At 35.4% G+C, this 21,599-nt stretch overlaps 1 protein-coding gene across 21 annotated transcripts in view; it reads right to left on the bottom strand.

Annotated features, from left to right (window-relative positions):
* The window catches only part of Erc1 (ELKS/RAB6-interacting/CAST family member 1), a 564,692-nt gene that overhangs the window by 118,635 nt on the left and 424,458 nt on the right, over positions 1-21,599 (bottom strand). For all 21 annotated transcript variants that reach the window (XR_009228273.1, XM_058584138.1, XM_058584139.1 and 18 more), the window contains one exon: positions 3,607-3,751. Coding sequence is in view for 20 of the 21 variants with exons in the window: in XM_058584138.1 (XP_058440121.1) it covers positions 3,607-3,751 (145 nt within the window). In the remaining variant the exon portion in view is untranslated. The remainder of the gene's footprint in view (positions 1-3,606; positions 3,752-21,599) is intronic.

Genomic DNA, 21,599 nt, shown 5'->3' with positions numbered 1-21,599 from the left:
TAATTTAATGAGGCCCTAAGCAACTTAGTGAGACCCTGTCTCAAAAATAAAAAAATAAAAAGGGCTGGAGATGTGGTTCAGTGGTTATAAATACCTCTGGGTTCAACTCTGGTAACCTGCAAAGCATTCCCCCCATAGAAAGGTCAAAGACAATTCTAAAAACAGCAAGAAGAAAGAGATCACTTAAAAGTGAATCCATGTTAGGTTACTAGCATATTTCTCAGCAGAAACCTTGCAGTTCAGGAGAGAAGGGTCTAATATATTCATAGTGCTGAAAGGAAAAAAAAAAAGTCTCATCCCAGAATATTATACCCAGTAAAGCTATCCTTAGGAAAGGATAAATAAAGAAGAAAGAGAGGGTGAAATGAAGTCCTTTCCAGATAAGCAAAAGCTATGGGACTCTATCACCACTAGTCTGGCCTTACAGGAAAGAGAGTCCTTTAATCTAAAATAAAAAAGATAATTACTATTACAGAAACACAAGGAAAAACTAAATTAACTAGTAGACATAAATTTATAATCAAATTCAGCATGCTCCATTTTTGCAATGGAGTATTTGGAGGTTAAAAGAACACAGTTAGGCATGGTGGTGCACACCTGCAATCCCAGCAACTTGAGAGGTAGAAGCAGGAGAATTGAGAGTTCAAGGCTAGCCTCAGCAACTTAGCAAGACCCTAAGCAACTTAGTGAGACCCTGCCTCAAACTAAAAAATGAAAAGGGATGTTGATGTGGCTCAGTGGTAAAGCACCTCAAGGTTCAATCCCCAGTAATAACAAGAAGAAAGAATACAAGACTGAGAGAAAGGCCATATTGTGTCAATCACTGTGCTGTGGCTAAACAGACTGTATTAACGCTTTGCAGGGTTCTATATGAGTTTATATGAACTCTAGAGTGGGTGCCTGACAATCACAGAGAGGGCTTCTTCATGACTTACAGTCTGAACACATTGGTTGGCACCCACCACATCACATCTGGAATTTATTAGACAACTTTCAGTTTTTATTTTTTTTCATCAGCCCTGGCCCTTTCCTCTGATGCAGGCTCTCTAAGTATTGCTTTGCCATGAATGAGTCAAGGAGATAAGTCACCCTGGGTATGAGTAAATTGGGAATACATTAGGGATGACCCCCAAATCTGTATGTCCCTATTGCTTCACCTCTTTCTGAGGATAGGAATCACTCATGAATGCCAGAACTTCTTAGGGCAGTGGCAGCTCTATTTACTGGAAGCCTGGTCAATGCTGACTGCTTCTCTGTTAGGAAATAGTCTTTAGATTGTGGCACATTCCAGCAATTCAAGGACTAGAAGCTTTAAATTAAAACAACATTGATGCCATATCCTCTTTCCAAAAGGCCTCTCCTTTGTCCATAAGTTAGTACACACACTTAGAAGAATTAAAGAACTAAATGTCTTTAAAGAATTAAATGCCTTTGGCATGACTCCTTCCTTCTCGCTCATAGCATCCCATTTTTGAGAGATAAAATGACCATAGGAAGAAATCCTAAGAACTATAAAACATTCAGGGCATATAGTTAGAAAAAGACACTGCATTTTTTTTTTTCTTTTTGCTATGCTAGGGATCAAAGTTAGGATTTCTGCATGCTAGGCAGGCTCTCTTCCCCTGAGTCACATCTCCAGCCTGTGGGAATCTTTACTCCTTTCTATGTTAAAATCATAGATTAATTTCCTTAATTAAAAAAATTTTAGATGTTGACTGACCTTTATTTTATCCATTTATTTATATGTGGTGCTGAGAATCAAACCTAGTGTCTTACACATGCTAGGCAAGTGCTCCACCACTGAGCCCCAGCCCCAGCCCCAGCCCCTAATTTTCATCTCCAAAAACAGGAGAGACAAGTATTCAGAAGTCCCCTGTGAATGAGATACAATGTTCTGATCTTCTAGGCATTCTATTCTATTTGACATGCTAGCGTGAAGGACCAACACTACTCAGATTATGTGCTTATATAATTCAGGCTTAAAAAAGTTAAGTAGTATGATATTGTTAAGTTTATATACTCAAAATCAAGTGAACTTCTTTCTTAAACCATAGTATTTTCATATTAATCAGCTTTGGACAGCCAATTTTCAGTTTTCAACTACTAGACAGATGTCAGTAATAATTATAATAATAATAAGAAGAAATATTAGTAGTAATAACACATTCTTCCTATTTTACTTAATAAGCATTAAAAATATGAGATGATGACATTCTCATCTTGCTAAACATTATTATAGGACACTGGAAAAGTTTTCTTTCTCTTGTAAATGAGCAATGGATTACTTTTCTGCTGGTCTATTATTTATCCTGTAGAGAAGGGATATATTTTGGTATTTTCCTCAGCCAAATCAGCTACATAAATAAATTTTTTGGGGGGAGGGTACCAGGCACTGAACACAGCGGCAATTGACCACTTAGCCACATCTCAAGCCCTAGTTTATATTTTATTTAGAGATAGGATCTTACTGACTTGCTTGGCACCTCCCTTTTGCTGAGGCTGGCTTTGAACTTGCAATCATCCTGCCTCAACCTCCTGAGCTGCTGGGATTACAGGCATGCGCCACAGCGCCTGACAAATATAAACTCTTTTTAATAAGCAGTTCTAATATTTATCTACAAAAATACCTTTACTGTACAAATACTTATGAATTTAAACATTAAGTATTATGCCAAGGTACTACCAATTGCTGACTGATCTCTCTATATAGAAAGGAAGACATTCTTTATTTTAAAAGTTCTTTCCCTATGGCAATTTGTAAATCAATGGATGTGTAACTGATGTGAATCTGCAATCTGTGTATGGGGTGAAGGTGGGAGTTCATAACCCACTAGAATCAAAGTGTGGAATATGATATGTCAAGAAATTTGTAATGTTTTGAACAACCCACAATAAAAAATTAAAAAAAAAAAAAAAAAAAAAAAGTTCTTTCCCAGTCCAATTACTCAGAAGAGTATATTTAAGAAGCCAAAATGTATAGGATTGTTGATACTGCAAATTGTACAGGACTAGTCAGTGAAGATATTAAAGTTAAAGCAGGGAACTAGATTTGAAAACTCAGCTTTCTCGTTATTTTCAAAAGGACAATCTTTCCCCCATTTTATAACTGTGATAAAATATACCCAACATTACCATTTTAACCATATGAAGTGTATGGGTCTATGAAATATAGTAAGTATTAAATTTTGGAGGGTTTTAAGGTTGGAAAGAAAAGGGCAAAACTCTATTCATACCTTCAAACACTATTCAACCCTGAATAACAAGAAATCTCTTAATAAAAATATAGTTAAATGCCTTTGTAATAAGAACATAGTTGGATATAAGAAATTCAAATGGGTAGAATTTCACTAATTTCTACCAGCCATAGTATAAAATTAAGAAATGTTCTCATGGAAGACTTATGACATCTTCTAAACCAGCCCTATTACCAATAATACTCTTGTGAAAGTCGAAATCTCTAATTATGAAAATTAAGTGAATGCCATTGTCAGATGTCTAATATGAAACACAAGACCCTAAAGTACACACTGGTAAGACAAATGTGGAGAAAATGGTGTGAAAGCTGGTCTCCTGGTCCCCTCCCTGGGCCCCTGACATTACTAATACCTGCTGTTTGAGCTGCTGTACCAGGCGATCCTTCTCACGTTTAAGTGCAGCCACTTCCTCTTGGGTCTTTTTCTTAGAGGACGAAAGTTCTAAAAGAGCTATATTGGCATCTTTTTCACTAATGGCAGCCAGAAGAGCTTCTTGCCTGAAAAAGAAAGAAAATGCCATTTTCATTTAACCCTTGTAACAATTCTTTGAAGTTATCAACCCCCATTTTATGTATGATAAAACCAAGGCTTGGAGAGTTCATGCAGCTTGCCCAAGTTCACACTTGGGTATATGGTACAGCAGGAAACCCCATTCAGGTTTTTCTGATTCTAAATGTTTTCATCTTGTTATATTGCTATATTAATTCAAGGATTCTTACATAATATTAAATGAAATAAGCCAGTCATAGAAGGAAAAACATTGCATGATTTCACTTACATGAGGTTATCTATAATTGTCAAACTCATGGAATCCTAGAATGTACCATAGAGATTACCAGGGACTAAAGGAAGGGAGAAATAGAGAATTGTGAGTCAAGGCATAATTTCTCAATTTTGCAGGATCACAATTCTCAGAGACCTGCTGTACAACATTTTTCTTGTAGTTAACAACATACTGTTTTGTACATTTAAAAATTTAACAGCATGGATAGGTTAAATACTCTCATCATAAAAATCAAAAATTTTAAAATGTTTAATCTTTGGAAAAACTACATACATAGTTTTCCTTTTGTGCTGGAGAATCACACCCAGGGCCTGGCATATGCTAGACAAGTGTTCTATCACTGAGCTAAATTGCCAGCCTAATAATAACTTAGGGAGCTGGGGTTGTGGCTCAATGGCAGAGCACTTGCCTTGTACATGTGAGGCCCTGGGTTTGATCCTCAGCACCACATAAAAATGAATAAACAAAGATATTGCATCCATCTATAACTAAAAAATATTTTAAAAAATAATAACAACTTAGTATTTCATTAAAAAAGAAAAAAAGAGTTTCTAGATATAACTATGTTTAAACTTGAAAAATAAAGTTAGTGACTTTTTTTTGTTTAGTAAGAGTAGTCCTGTCTCCTCTGTTTCATCCATGTAACCTTAACCCATTTATTTGATAAGTATGTGTAGCTTCCAGGAAAACTAAGACATTAACTTTGACATTGAAAACATTTTCATGTACAGAATATATAACAAATTGTTAACCTTAGTAAAGTGAATTTAGAAACACAGCCTATATTCTTGGGGCATTCTGGAGATTGGTAATTCTTTTTATCTCATTAATGCAATAAGTTTAGAGTTGTGACTTTATTGGCAATGATCCACACACTTTGAAACAGTAATTTAAACTTCACAGATTCCTTGTGGTTTGGCTAACTACTTGTGGTTCATATCCAGAAGGAAAAGGAGTAGATTTAGTAGTGAGGTGGATATAAGAAACTTACGAAATAATCAGAATAAAGTTGGTGAACAATTTAGTCTCACAGTCCAAAATGCATTCTTCAGTAGTTCATCTTTTATGTAAAAAAACAGATTTGATTTACAAGAACTATATAAGTGGCCTGAGCCTTTGACCCGAGGAAATGCTGAATCTGAGAATGTACTGCCCAAGCTTAACTCTGCTTCTGTCTTTTGTTAAGATAATTGAACTTCAATAGCAGTCATATGGAAGAGTTTTAGTTAAGCCACAAACTGGAAGACCATCATTTGAATATTCTAAGGGATATTCTTTATACTGGATGGGTTGATGTACAGAACTCTGAATAAGCAATACTAACAAATGCAGGATATAGATGAGCTTACATCATGGAAATGAAGATTTGTTTAACTAGTATTTGCTGTTGGAAAGGAAGATCCTCATGGACCCCAGTATCACTTTCCACTGTCCCCACACTATGTAATTCTAAGAAAGGCAGATGGCTTAAACCAGGAGGCTCCAGTCAACACCAAAGGGATAATGACAGTCTAAATATAGCCAATGGCCACTTGAAAAAAATATGTTAAGTGGTGAAATAAGCATAAAGGTGAAGGAGTTCAAGATGGTCTAACTATGCAGTTTCCTGTTACTTGCTGTCATCTGTTCCCTTTTGGGAAGCTCAAAGACTGACAAAGTTGAAATGAAAAGAGTGCTTTCTCAAAAAGGGCGCTGCATTTCTTTGCACTAGGAGTCAGAATCACACACTTAGTAGCAGGCAAACAGCAAAAGATGAATGAAAAATTTCATTCTATCTAAATCTAGATATCTAGGTTGAGTAATCAACACTTTTAATAAATGCCAAATATGAAAGTGATAGCATTTGAGTTACTACTTTGTGTTTAAGGAAAGTATCATAATATGAAATATTAGAATTTATTGTATATTGTTGAAGCATCTTTATTAAATTCTAAATTCTTTCATATGATATGCTTGGCTAGCTAGTATATAGTACGGTACAGTTAATCTCTGGGGCAAATGTCAAATTTCCAAGAATATGATATATAATATGATATAACAGGTGATTATTTACATTTCAAATTTCAAAATTGTAAAGGATGTACCTACCACAGGAGTCCAAGCCCCTGGAACAATGATTTTCTAATAAGATGAAACTGTTTCTATAATATAATTCAAATAAAGATTTTATTATGTCATTGATGCTATTTATTTTCTACTGAGAATGATAATTATGCTGTATACTGCACAGAGTCAAACTTTTCCTCACTATACCCATGAATTCTCATCCTCTAAAAATTCCCTAGTACATGATCATACTCTTTTCATTTGAAAACTGTATTGTTGATATGGATTTCTACAATTGTATATGTCTAAGAAAGGCAAATCACAGTTAAGAGAATAAAGTGTTTTGATTATGTGCTGTACATGTCATATCAATTTTGGATAATGTCAATATCTCTTTTAGGCTTTCCTTTTATTTTTGGAAATGGATGGAATTGATTAAAATTGTTTTCTTGGTTATAATTTTGGTAAATCTGAAATGAATACCACTGAAACCAAGGGAAAACCTGAATAAACCTTGTAGCTTCGCTTGTTTTTAGTTAACTTACTTTTATTTCAATTTTAGAGGTCACACAACCAAGAAATAGACTCCTGTTAGCTTTGCTATAAATAACACATCTAATATATGGGTTATGATGGTGATAGTTACCTATGTTGTTTTCTAGGATACCTCAAACCAGTCGAAATCACTGACTCTTCACTTAGGTCTGGGCAAGTGTTCAATGTGTGACCTTATGACATCAGAGGGCCCCAAATTCCCCCTTCAGGGAATGGTAATACAGTCATTTTCTAAACATACGTCCTATGAAGAACTAAGATGTTTGATTATGCAAGCAGAGACCACCTTTCCTTATCTCCAATCACCTTTCCCCATACCTCAGAATACCCTGTGTCCCACAGATAACCTAAACCCTATCCTCGCGGAGGCAGATTTGAGAGTTGGGGCTCCTGGCTTCTCACATTTGGTCAGCTCATGAATACACTCTTTCTGTTTTACAAATCTTGTCCTTTTGGTGATTAGCATACTGTGCAGTAAGCATAAGAGGCCTCGTCTGGTAACACTATCAGAAAGAAAAATCTCTTAAAAACATTCTGGAAGATCAGTAAGGATGTGAAAATAAACACTAGAAGTCATAGTTCATGGGAAATAAGAAATTTGTTAATTTCCTAATATACTTCATTAAAAGGACCATGTAGTACAGTTGAATCTACATGGTTAAGTTTTACACAGGGCACTCAAACATATCTAGATTAAAAATTTTTGTTAGGAATGCTACTTTTCAGAGGTAAAGGAATTCAAATTAGAAAAAAAATTGTGAAAAGATTCTTATTTTAGTAGCTACTTATTTAATACAATTATTTCTTTATAAAAATATATTTTCTGATAAAGATAAAACACATACATTGAATAAAACTGAAAGATTCAAAAATAAAGGAAATAAAAAATACAAAAAGCAATTCCTTTGTAAACAGAGTCAATGGCTTGAGATCTAGAACTACTGCTAAGGATATTTTAAAGAAATTGAACCTTAATAGGGGTTAATCATTGACTCAGAGCTTTCCTAACTGAAGATTATCCACAGAAAAATGAGACGTGCTAGTGTAGCACATTCTGACTTTGTTTCCCATGAGCCTGAGGGAGTAACATGAGCACATAAAATGGAAAAGGTAATAAACGTATGTCACAAGCCCAGAGCAAAATAAAAACTCCACTGTTCTTCCTGTCAAATCACTCTTGTTCTGTGTCTTTTCCTTAATTACCAAAAAGGGGGGGGGGGTAGAAAAAGAAAAACGTGGATACAAAACCTTTCAAGTGATTAGTTATCTGCTAATGCATGAAGAGCATGTCATTATTACTAGCATAATGAGTAGGTAGCAACAGAAATCCTACCAACTTTAGGTCATTACAATGGTGCTTCTATCCCTGGTGCTTTCAACTATCAGACTAGTTGAGCTTGCCCTTTGACCTGCACATTTTAATAGAATCAAGATGGTTCTAAAAGTACTCTGCTGTGGGGTTTAAGCTTCAGAAATAGTAGGACTACCCTTCTGTCCCCTTACCCTTGCTGGGAAAAATTCAGAAACTGGAGCCAAATATTAAAGGCAAATGGAGCTCTAACTCCTTTTGATAATTTCTGAATTCTTGAGAACACAACATTTGCCTTCTATTGACAATAAATAAGAGATGTGTAATCAATGTTGAAATGATGATGGTTAACAATGTAGCAGTGTATCCGTAACTATGCATACTATGAATTAAGGGATTTACTGAAGTTTACCATTCCCTCTTCCTCTAAATAGGTATTTCAAATTGAACAGTTGTATAATCATGTATTAAAAATTCCATAATTCTGAAAATATCAGGAAAAAGACCTGATAAAATGGCTTTGGCCATTTTAATGTCATGGACATGTAGGCATAGTTACAGTTACTATAACAGAGGTTAAATCTGAAATCTAGATTCTCTTATTGATGCATTAAATAAACGTTTGATTTTTCTGCCTTCTTTATTTGATAGGTAACCAATTAGTTATCCAGAGTGTGTAGTAGATTTACCAGGACATTACTTTTACTGTTTGGTCATTTCCTTCAGTTACAATTTTCTCCTACTTTCCTTGAAGAAGTTTCAGAGAGGATGGTAGATGCACTATCCATTTAAACTCTGTGAAAGTTACAGTCTGGGCGAACTGTTATGGGTAAACCTGAAGGAAATGCCTGATCTCTCAAATATTAGTCCCTGTGCATCATATTATATCCCTCAAGGTCACCTTTTATTTACATATCCAGAAATAGCTTTAATATAAAATGTCAAAATTAAATTGACTTTTCCTTCTACCATCACAAATCAACCTTTCAATATTAACAGAACCACCAAATTCCTGTGTCCCTAAGTGGACAATCTTTAAATTAATTTTATGTTTTCTTTGCTTCCCATGGTCTTTATTCAAGTTTTTCCGATTCTTTCTTTCTAATAGTTTCTTTTCTCTCCCTCTTTCTGTCTTTCTTTGTGGTGCTGCAGATCAAACTCCATGCCTGTCACATGCTAGGCAAGTGCTCTACCACTGATATATCTATCCCTAACACTTTGAAAATTTTTTATTTGAGATAGTTTAAAAAATTTTTTTAAAAAGTTGAGACAGGAGAATTGCTCAGGTTGGCCTCAAACTTGTACCCCTCTTGCTTCAGCTTCCCATGTAGCTGGGATTACTGATAGGCACCACTGGAACCCACTGGTTTGTATGAGCTTGGTCACTATTGTAGTCATTACTACCCTTCTACGTTGGGCCTCTAGTATACTTAAAGCTTCTTTACTGGTCTTCCCATAATTTAATACTGTCCTACTTTTCTGAGGTCATTTTCTCTTACCACATCGGATGCTTTAGCCTAACATTTAGAACCACCCACAATTTTCAACCCATTTCTCACTGTTCTCCAACAACTTTCTCTGCCAATAGAATGTCTACTAATTTTCACTTAGATTCATGCTATGCTTCTATCTCAGGTGCATATAGCTTTGTTTTGTTAAAGATCTGGCTCTGCTCGTGACTAATTTCTCTCTTCAGCATCTCCTTTCAGCACTTTCACAGTTTGGATCATATTAACAGGAAAGTACTCTGTAAATGTCCTTCAATTCTTCTACATTTGCAAAGTCTGCTCCCCCAATGACAGTAATTTTATTTTATTTTTTATAATTTTTAAATGATTCTAGGAACTTATTTGACTTTCAATTTATTTACTCATTTTTAAAAAATTTTACTATGAATTTATAACATATATAATTAACAGCCAAACATGGTGGCACATGCTTGTAATCTTAACTACTTGGGAGCCTGAGGTAGGAAAGTTGCAGGTTTGAGGCAGCCTGGACAACTTGGTGAGACCCCCATCTCAGAAAAACGAAAATAAAAATGCAAAAAGGGCTGGGTATGTACTTGAGTGGCAGAGTGCTTTCCTAGCAGTGTCTGCTCCTGAGTTTAATCCATAGTACTGTAAAAAAATGAAACAAAAAACAAAAAATCCTCACAAAACACAAAATCTACCATCTTAACCATTTAAAAATGAATGATTTAGTGGGGCTAAGTACATTTACAAACTGTAAACCAATCTCCAGAACTCTTTTAACCTTGCAAAATTGAAATCATACCCATTAAACAATAATTCCTCATTTCCCCATCCCCAATCCCTGGTAACCATTATTCTATTTTTTATGTCTATGAATTTGACTACTCTAGGTATTCATGTTAGTACATGTAGTTTATCTTTTTGTGATCGGCTTATTTCACTTGGTGTAATGTTTTTGAGATTCATCCATGTTGTAGCATACAACAGAATCTTTTTTCTCTCCTTTTTTTTTTGAGGGGTGGGGGTACCTGGAATTGAACTCAGGGTCACTTAACCACTGAGCCACATTTCCAGCTCTATTTTGTATTTTATTTAGAGACAAGGTCTCACTGAGTTGCTTAGTGACTTGCTTTTGCTGAGGCTGGCTTTGAACTCACAATCATTTTGCCTCAGCCCCCCAAGCCACTGGGATTACAGGTGTGTGCCACTGTGCCCAGCAGAATCTTATCTTTTGATGTTCAATAATACTCCATTGCACATACAGACCACATTGTATTTATCCATTTGTTCTTCATGGGCATTTGGGTTGTTTCCAACTTTTAGTTATTGTGAATAATGCTGCTATATTTAAAATTTCAAAAATATCTTCCTTACAGAGTCTCAGTTCATGGTTCTGAAAACCAAGAGCTTTCAAATATTGTTTATTTTTGGCACTGCATGCACCTAAACTATTTATAATTTTAAAATTTTACTTAGGGCTATACTATCTATATTCTTTAAACTCTGATATAATTTGCCAGTCTTCTTTGTTTGCCCAAATCCTTTGCTTAAGAAATATCTGGAGGGGCTGGAATTGTGGCTCAGTGGCAGAGCGCTTGCCTTGCACATACGAGGCACTGGGTTCGATCCTCAGAATCACATTGAAATAAATAAATAAAAATAAAGGTATTGTGTCCATCTACAACTAAAATAAATAAATAAATAATAGCTGGAACTATAGACCCCAATGAAAGCATAAATGTCAAGAATAGTTCCGGGCATAGGTAGACTTTGAATAAGTACATATATATTGATCCAATAGCTCCTCAAACTCTGACTTTATTTCTATCTGTTATGGTGGTTTCCTAAATGTTGTAGTGTTTTGTCATTTATTTTGAAACTGTAGCTTTAAGGCTTAAAAAAAAAAAGCCGGTAGCATATAAAGCAAGTGAGCAGAGAGTTGAGTAAGACATATCAAGTTCTGGAAATATGAAAGAAATCAAGACTGGAAACAGACCACCAGCTTTGGCCAATTTACATTCCATTTTAAGAAAGAGTTATATTTTCTCTAATTAGACAGATGACAACCAAAATACTAGATTCAATGCTAGATGTCACAATTCAAAAGGCAGTGCAAAAGTAAATGGTAAACAAAAGAAGACGACAGGTGGGGTTATAAAAGGGCATGCTAATCCAAAAAGGTTTTCTAAAATCTAGCATAAAAATTGGTATGTTTTACAGGTTTGTTTTGCAAAAACAGGATACTAAATCCTTATTTCACTAGAGAGCACAAATGACACAAACAGGATGGTCACAAAAATATAGATTTTGGTTTATAAAATGAACTAACACTTGACAATAAGCAGAAGTGGAAAGCCTATGACTAGATATTTAAAGAGATTATCATAGGTATTGTATAAGTGACTTTGTTTTGAGTAGTAATTTTTTAAAAAGATTTTAATATAGCTAATGAAGTCAAATCAATGCATGGTATCAACGCATGGTATGAGTAGTAAATGATAAAATAATACAGATAGGGAAATCATACTAGAATGAGGATGTAGGAATTGTGAAGGGCCCCAATTTGAACAGTAATAAAAAAGACAGAGAAGCCTGGCACGGTGGCGCATGCCTGTAATCCAGCAGCTTGGGAGGCTGAGGCAGGGGGATCATGAGTTCAAAACCAGCCTCAGTGACTTGGCAAGGCCCTAGGCAACTCAGAGAGACCCTGTCTCTAAATAATAGGGCTGGGGTTGTAGAGCACTTGCCTAGCATGTGTGAGGCCCTGTGTTTGATCCCCAGCACCACATAAAGATAAATAAATGAAGGTATTGTGTCCATCTGCATCTAAATAAAGAAATAAATAAAAAACATATATTATATATATATATATATGAATGAAGCTGGGATGTTGCTCAGTGGGAAAGAGCCCCTGGGTTCAGTCCCCAGTACCAACAAACAAAAAGAAAGTGGCAAAAGTTATATGGAATGTGTGAGGACACATTGTGTAACTGGATGAGAGGGTTTCTACAGGGTGAAGAGATACCCTGAAACAGCAGCTTTAAATCAGAGCAGGCATGGTCTGGAATAGCAGCCTAAGGAATGAACACAGGCCATGGACTCCTGACAGGCAGACTCAAAAATGCTGCCCAAGAAATGATCTGATTCTGAACATAATACTTAGAAGCATCAAAAATTCTAGAGGCAGAAAGCAAGGTTTTAGACTGAGCTGGAGGCCAAGAGGAGAATTTAGAAGATCCTGGCAGCAGAAGTCCAGGCCACTACTGCTAGAGATATGAGTAGAAATCTTATATTACAGAAATTATTTCTAAAGAATGAAGTACAAAATGCTATTGTCTGACTCCTAGATTTAACAGTTCCAGGTAGAACTGTAAGTGAAAAATTGCTATTCCATTCAATGAATATTGCAACACAAAATCCTATAACACAGGCTTTGATCGTGGGGGGCAGAAACCTTTCAAATGTTACCTGATAGAGAGTATTGAGAGCATCTAATCCAATAGTATATGTGGAGGTTCTACCTAGTATAACCTTCTTGTAGCACATGGCAAGTTGTTTGAGAGCACAATTTCTGAATCCTCTCATATTTTGTATCTGTCATTGTCTTCTTTTTAAAAAATTTTTTTTTAGTTGTTGACAGACCCCCCCCTTTTAAAAAATTTATTTATATGTGGTGCTAAGAATCGAACCCAGTGCCTCATATATGCCAGGCGTGTATGTCACCACTAAGCCCCAGCCCCATATCTGTCTTCTTAAACACAGGAAAGGAACTAGAAATATATTGACATGAAAAGAAATACAAATTATGCCAATGGGACTGACTTCCATTTCGCAGAACTCCTTGAAAAAAAAATTGTTGGTAATTATAGCTCAGTAAATAAGCTGATTGGAAAAAAGTGGTGTGGAAAATGTGTATTCAGTGTTTTTCTTCACTTTTGCTGAAAAATGAACATGGTAATATATCTAGTGCACTGCAGATTATGGTAAGCTTGTAAAACTTAGTTTTATTGTTATACTGATACTTCTCCTGTTATGAAGCTTCTGTTTGCTCCTCAGATTGGCCAAACCTGACTTTTGTTAGGAAAATAAGTTTATATTTTCTCCATTTATTTAAAAATATAATACACTGTACCTCAATAAAGTTAATTCTAAAATTATAAAGATCTTCTGAATGAGGAATTTTTTAACCTAGCAAACACAGTAACTATAAGCACAATATTTTTATTGTGGTAAAATACACATAACACAAAGTTTGCCACTTTAATCTTTGTGTGTGCATGTACGTGTGTGTGTGTGTGTGTGTTTTACTGGGGATCAAACCCAGGGTCTTATGCATGGTAGGCAAGGTTCTACTACTGAGCTACAGTCCCAGCCCCATTTTAACCATTTTTAAGTGTATGGTTTAGTGGCATTAAGTACAGCCACAATGTTGCACAACTATCACCTCCATCACTCTCTGCAGCCTTTTCATCTTCCCTAACAAAAACTCGTGCGTATTAAGCACTAACTTCCCCTTCTCTCCCTGCCTCTAGTAATCACCATTCTACTTTTTGTCACTATAAATCTGACTATTCTAGGTTCCTCATATAAGTGAGACAATATAGTATTTGTTTTACCTAGCTTATTTTACTTAGCATAATGTCTACAAGTACAATAAGTTTTATGCTCCCATGTTTAAATGACCTTGATACAAAATGCTCTATATGTATTTTTCCCCACACCTTTTTTTCAAATTTATTTACTATATTTTCAAACAATAACAAAAAAAAAAAAAAAGGAGGAGGAGGAGGAGGAGAAAAGAAAAATAGATTTCTAGAAATCCATGAATTCTACTTAGCCACTGTTGGACTAAGGAGGAGGAAAGCTAGATGAGATGAACTGGAGAAACACTGGCAGGACTTAGTGCACAGTGGCACCTTAGGAGTTCTGATATCCTTTCTTATCAAGTTTAGTTAAAAAACACAATATATGACCATAGGTTCTATGCTGGTAGACTGGATACTATATAATAGTGGATAATTTGTTTTTTGCTACTTAATGTTAAATATAATTTATAGTCATATTGAAAAGCCAATTTGAGAAACTGGAGATAATATTTACATAGTTATAGAATTTGATTAATATTCAAGGATACAAAACTTGTCTAATCTTCTATAGGGTAAAGAAAAAAGTTAACAGAAAACAACATCAATTCAATAAAGAGTCTGCTATAGTTTGAATATTTGCCTCCCCCCAAATTCACACTGCTTTTTTTGGGGGAGGTGAAGGGGGCAGTACTGGGGATTGAACCCAGAGGCACTTAATCACTGAGCCACAGTCTTTTTTTTTTTTTTTTTAAAGAGAGAGTTGGGCTGGGGATGTGGCTCAAGTGGTAGTGCGCTCGCCTGGCATGTGTGCGGCTCCGGGTTCAATCCTCAGCACCACATACAAACAAAGATGTTGTGTCCGCCGAAAACTAAAATAAATAAATAAATAAATATTAAAAATATTTAATAATATTTAATAAGAGAGAGAGAATGAGAATTTTTTAATATTTATTTTTTAGTTTTTGGTGGACACAACATCTTTATTTTATTTTTATGTGGTACAGAGGATCGAACCCAGCACCCCGCACATGCCAAGCGAGTGCATTACTGCTTGAGCTACATCCCCAGCCCCACAGTCTCTTTTTTTTTGAGACAAGGTCTTGCTAAGTTGCTTAAGGCTTCATTAAATTGCTGAGACTGGCTTTGAACTTGTGATCATCCTGTCTCAGGCTTCCAAGTTTCTGGGAGTATAGGAATGACCCACTGTGCCCAGGTTCCTGGTCAAAATCCTTAGGTTTCTAATATAGTACTAATGGCAATTTAGAATTTCTGGTTTCAGGGTGGCGAATAACAAAAAGCAGAAACAAACTGTTGATATAAGAAGATTTATGTTATATTGAATGATAATACAATAAAAGAAAAAAATGGGTAACGAAATTATTATTGACTTAGTACATGGAAACCAATACAGAGTGCCTACAAAGAGAAATGCCTATGAGAAGGAAGTAGATTTACTGTGCAAAATCCAAGAGTCAGGAATGATTAGATCAATAGCTGTGGAAAGTAGTATAGCTTATTACATTGTATCAGATTTCCTTTCCATGGTAGTTCTCACATGAAAGAAATTATTCAAAATGGAAGTCTAGGCTGACTTCTGATCTACTGAATCTGAATTTTTGGGATGATATTTTATTCTGAAGAAACTCTCCAGGTAATTTGGAGACTCACACCTTCATAGGAAGATAAATTAATTTAAATGGCTAATAGTAAAAAGTATTAAGTATTACTGATTCCCCACATCCTTGCAAAGGCTGAAATTTTATTATTTTATTTTTTAAAAATATTTTTTAGTTGTCAATGGACCTTTATTTTATTTATTTATATGCGGTGCTGAGAATTGAACCCAGTGCCTCACACATGCTGGGCAAGCACTCTACCACTGAGCCACACCTTGGCCCCCATCCCGCCCCCCCCCCAGTGAAATTTTAGCATTTGAATTTATTCTTCCTAATTCAACAGTTACATTTAAAAAATTTCAATTCTATAGTAAAAATGATCAAATTTATTTTAAACTTTTAAAATCTGAAGAAACTACAGATACTCAAAATACTGAATATTACTAGATTTCATAAATACAATGTAGCAGTGACTACAGTCTGCTTCTATCCAACAGATTATCTGAAACAAACTTCAAGAGGACATCTTACAAAATATACACAGGCAAATTTCCTCTTATCTTTGTGACAAGGGCTAACATAAGACAAACAGACCAACTTAGGATCTTTTGCTTTCTATATATCTGCCTTTACAACAGCTGGCAAACCAAGGGGGTTTCTGTTGGGAATTTACTCAAATCCAATCAAAATCCCCAGCGAATTATGTCTTAAATCCACAGACTTGTGTTGGAGATCGGGGAGCAGCAAAGCTTAGTATGTGTCTCAAGAGACAAGCTAAGTGGTGGGCTCATGGTAACATCTGGGGATGGTCTCCATAAAAAGATTTACACTGACCTTTTTTTTCATGTTGTCTTTGCTGTTTTACAACACTATGTCCTTTCTGCTTCATGTGTGATTGTATAACATGAACTGAAAATTTTAGAATATAATCTCATAGGAAGATGAAGTCCCTTCAAAATCAGATACACACCTGTTATTGTATATGAATATTTTTTGGCTACACCATTTATCTTGTCCTCTTTCCTTAGGAAGTCTATTTCCAAAGGAAAATAAAGTCTTCTTAAATTGTTTCTCAGAACTTAATCTCCAGAATGCCTCCATTTACATCAGTGTCTGCTTTAAGAATTATTGAATGCTTTCAGAAATTAATCCCTATACTTTGTCACTGTCCCACTGTTTACTTAACCTTTTCTAGTTTCAGATGGATATCATGTCCATACCAGCTGTCCACACTGCTTCTGAGGGGGCTTGCTTGCTTTTTCTTTAGCTTGCATTGCATTCCAAGTCTATTTGCCATGACATTTGCTAGAAGAAAGCTAGTGGTGTCATGGCATGCAGTTTTCCACTTCCTATGTAGTTTTCCTTCCAGACAATCAAGAGCTAATTGTGTCTTGATTTCACAAGATAGCCAACATTACATGAAAGATCTTAGCTCTGGTTTTATAGTACCCTACCCGGAAAAAAATGTGGAAACTATTTCAATGTGTAAATACCCAAGATCTTCTTTAAGCTGTACAGAAAGCATATGAAAGCTGTAGGGAAAAATATACGAATGACTGCTGGGGTATGCCAAGAGATAATGACAACTTGGGGACTGCTGAGATACAGGGGTCACCAAAAACAAATCATGTAATTCATCTTCTGATATTAATGATTCAACAATTATATCATTCACCTGCTGTCAATATGCTGGTAAATATTATAAGAACTATTCACAGGCTATGAATGAGATACCTGTTGGAGAAATTATGTGGGGATGGGCTAGAGACTGTGCTCAAATTAGGTGGATGAGTTGTTGTTTTTATCAACTGGGATAACTGTGTTTTCTCTGCATCCTCCTGTAACTTCTAGCTGCTTGTCAAATGCAAGACATAACTCTGAAAGAATGCTTACTCCACCTATTTTCGTTTTCATAAGTAACTATAAGGGACACACTATTAGGCATAAAAGGATGGGAAATGCAGGATCTTTTTTTAAATGCAGAATCTTTTAATTAAAGTGGTTTTTTTTCCCTTAATTAGGGAGAATATGTTCAAAAATAGTAAAGCAGGGGCTGGGATCGTGGCTCAGTGGTAGAGTGCTTGTTTAGCATGTGTGAGGCACTGGGTTTGATCCTCAGCACTACATAAAAATAAATAAATAAAATAAAGGGATTGTGTCCAGCCACAACTAAAAAAAAAATAAAAATAGTAAAGCAATAACCTTTGCCTCTATTGAATTATATCTTTACCTCTCAAACATATAAGAAAATGACAATTAATAATATTATTTCAGGGGCTGGAGGTATCAGTCATTACTAGAGTGCTTGCCCATAATGCACAAGGCCCTGGGTTCAATAACCAGCACTGCAAAAGAAAAAAAATTCAAACAGGTTTTAGTATCTTACACATACAAACTACAATTTTAAAATAAGTTTAAGATTTTTGCTTACTTTTTAACAAGAGCAGTAAATACTTTAGAACTACAGAAACAGGTATCTGTTATTTCTGATATTTGACATTTGCCTTTTGGGCTTTTCTTCCTCTTGACTAAATATTACATCTCACTTAGAGCTTACCACTATTTTGTCTTATGTTACAGCCACATACATGTTTTTCCCATTTCTGAAAGCTGACTGATGGCATGGACTTCATCATGTCTGCTTTCTATTCAGCTTACCTGGGATTGGGCTGTAGCACCTTACTGGTGTCTTCCTCATGGGGTGAATTCAGTTTTTCAATGTGCCATTCTGTCTGTGGCCAGTTAGCTCAGCTGATCAGAGCAAGAGTAATAAAGACGTAATACCTTCTCTAGGTATTACCAGTTCAAATTTGATCTTCTCCACAGTTCAAATTTCACCTCTAGCACACATAACTATTCTATAGGTCAGCATTCCTCAAAAATGCACTCCATAGAAGTATAGCAAGATAATAACAAACACCCCATGAAAAAAGATTTCCACGGTCAAATAAATTTGGGGAGCACTTGTCTTAATTGGACTGCTGCAGAACCTAGAAGACTTTTTTTTATGGTATAATTTACATGACTTTAATAGGAGGCTCTATTTTATGGTAGGGATCAGCAAACAACTGCCCATGGCCAAATCTGGCCCACTGCCTGTTTATGTTTAGCCTAAAAATGAGGAATGGTTTAACATTTTTAAATGATTGAAAAATTAAGAAAATAATATTTTGTGTCACAAAATAATACATAATAATATTTTGTAAAGATTATATGACATTTAAATTTAGTGTTCATAAATAAAATTTTAATGGAACACAAATGTGCTCATTTGTTTACATATTTTCTATGGCTGCTTTACTATTACAACAGATTTGAATAGTTATGAGAGACTCAATGAATGGTCCACAAAGCCCAATAAATTTATAACATGGCCTTTTACTGAAAAAGTTTGCTAGCCCTACTACAAAGCACTTTTCAAATTTAAGTGATCAACTAACTCTACTTTCTCTCTCTCTCTCTCTCTCTCTCTCTTTTCTGGGTGAAACATCAATTAACACTTTTAGGGACAGATACTAATACTTCAGGAAAACAGTTTGGAAAGTAGTGATTTAAAGCTAAGTCAATGGTTCCTCAACAGAATGGGTACCAGACTGCTTTAGTCAGCTTTGTGTTGCTGTGACCAAAAGACCTGACAAAAACAATCAGAGGAGGAAAAGTTTATTTGGCTCATGGTTCATAAAGGGCCAACTCCTTAGCTCTGGGCCTGAGGTGAAGCAGAGTATTATGGAAGAAGGATGTGGTGGAGGAAAGCAGCCTAGGACATGGCAACGAAGCAGAAAGAGGTCCCTTCACAAAATGTAAAACCCAAAGGCATGCCCCCAGTGACCTCCCACCTCCTCCAGCCACACCCTACCTATTTATAGTTACTGCTTGGTTAATCCATATCAGTGGATTAATCCACTGATTAGGATACACTAATCATTTCATATATGAAAATTCTTGCATTATACCAGTGTTTAGGGGACACCTCAAATCTCAACCATACATAGAGTATGAATGAACTGGGTAAAAATTCACTCTATTACTTCAGCAAAATTATGATAGGGCCAATCAACTCTACTAGGCATCTTGCATAGATTAAGTAATTCAATCCTTACTTCGAGGTTATGAATTTGAGAGAGGAGATTTCTAGCTGGCAGTGTATTGATGGGCCTGAAGTTGGCCAGAGTTAAAGCTGAATGCAGGAATGATCAGCACAGAAGGTAACTGAAATCACAATAGTGCAGGAGACTATCAAGATAAGAGGGCACGTACTGGTGGAGCAAAAGTCAGAAAAGAACAGGGGGAATAGTCAGCAATACAAGAAAACAAGGAGAGAATGGTTTACTGGAAGACAAATAAAGAAAATCTCAATAAGAGATGGTCAAGACAGAATGCAAATTTTCCACTGGACCTAGTTTTCCAAAGTTACTAGTTCATTTGTAAAGTAACAAGTGTAATGAGCAGAAGCCACATTCAAAAGGGCAGGCGGCAGAGGAGAGAGTAAACACCAGTGAAAAAATGGGAAAAGACTATATAATAGACTTTTAGGATCCTGAAGAACAAAACTAATCACATATTCTTAGCATAACAAGAGGCCAATATGTCAAGAACTATGTAATGTTTTGAACAACAACAACAACAACAAAAAAAAAGAAACCCCAAAAAACAAGAGGCCATATAGATAAAACCCATTTATGAAAACTATTGCTTGAATTTCTTCTACTGCATTTATGCCATGTGATCCCCCAGACTCTGCTTAAACACATTTAATTAGATGGAACCCTAGCTGCCTCAAAGCAGTTTACATTAGCTCGGATGAACTCTCAGAAAATTACTTTACATAATAGACCCTGAAAGCTGTCTCTTTTTAACTTCCAGAGTTCTATCCCTTCAGGACACAAAAAGAAATTTAATCATTCTTCCAAATGACCATCCTTTGAATATTTGGAAATGTTATTCTGTTTCCTTAGTGCTACACAAGTGTTTCTCAAAACTTTGACCAAAGTGCTTTGGCTTAATTTAGCTCTTCCTTAAGCTCCAAGGCACGGAATACAAGTCTTTTAAAGAGCTAGGAGACATGTATGAGCTGGCACTTGATGAGCTGATACACTGATTAATTTGTAAGATAGCAAATATGGCTAGAAATTTTATTTAAATCAATTTTAAGTTGTATCATATGTAAACACCATTCTTGGAAAAAAGAAAACCTCAATTAAATATGCTGGACCTCCTGCCTCGATTATTGTGGCAAACAAAGTAAGTTTTGAGACTTTGTACAAAGAGTACATATAATAAATATGGATCTTTCATGGCTTTGTCATGATTAGACTGATTTAGGAAATTTTACAGAGATTAAGCCATAACATCATCTCTTTTGTAAAGTTCATTATTTTCCTTGTCCAAACATGCTTCTGGATAAGAAGACTTGATTGCTTCTTATATCCTGGAATTTTATCACAAAGGAAACAAGAGATTTGATTGAATATACAGATTAAATCACACTTACATCTATATTTTAAAAAGAAAAAAGTTATTTCCAACTTAAAACAGTCCTCCTCTAGAGTAAATACACACTGTATGACACAGAAGATAATGAATATATATTTGTATGTCCTCTGTTGTTGTTTGATTTTTGTTTTGTGATGATAAAGTGGAACCCAGGGCTTCATGTATGTTAGGCAAGTACTCTACAACTGAGTTATATCCCCAGTCCTACTTGTATGTACCTTGAAAGAAACAAAAAGAGAGTCCAATGGAAAGAAAAAAGTAAAAACAAGTTTTGCAGTCTCTAAAAAAGGAGATAATCTCTAATTAAGCATATTATTTTCTCAAATTTTTATAATCATTAAGTGCATGTATGAGAGCACTTGAGACACCTGCTTTAACAGCTAAATTGAAGGTATATGAGAACAAGAAATTATTTGGGGATTTACTGATAGATTTCAATTTGATGCTTCTAAGATAAATTTTAAGAACATTTTAAACAAGT

Source organism: Marmota monax, unplaced genomic scaffold, assembly GCF_021218885.2.
Source record: "Marmota monax isolate L192 unplaced genomic scaffold, Marmota_monax_Labrador192_F-V1.1 WCK01_AAM20220418_F8-fsc00163, whole genome shotgun sequence".
NCBI classification, from domain to species: domain Eukaryota; kingdom Metazoa; phylum Chordata; class Mammalia; order Rodentia; family Sciuridae; genus Marmota; species Marmota monax.
This window is presented reverse-complemented; position numbering and strand designations above follow the sequence as displayed.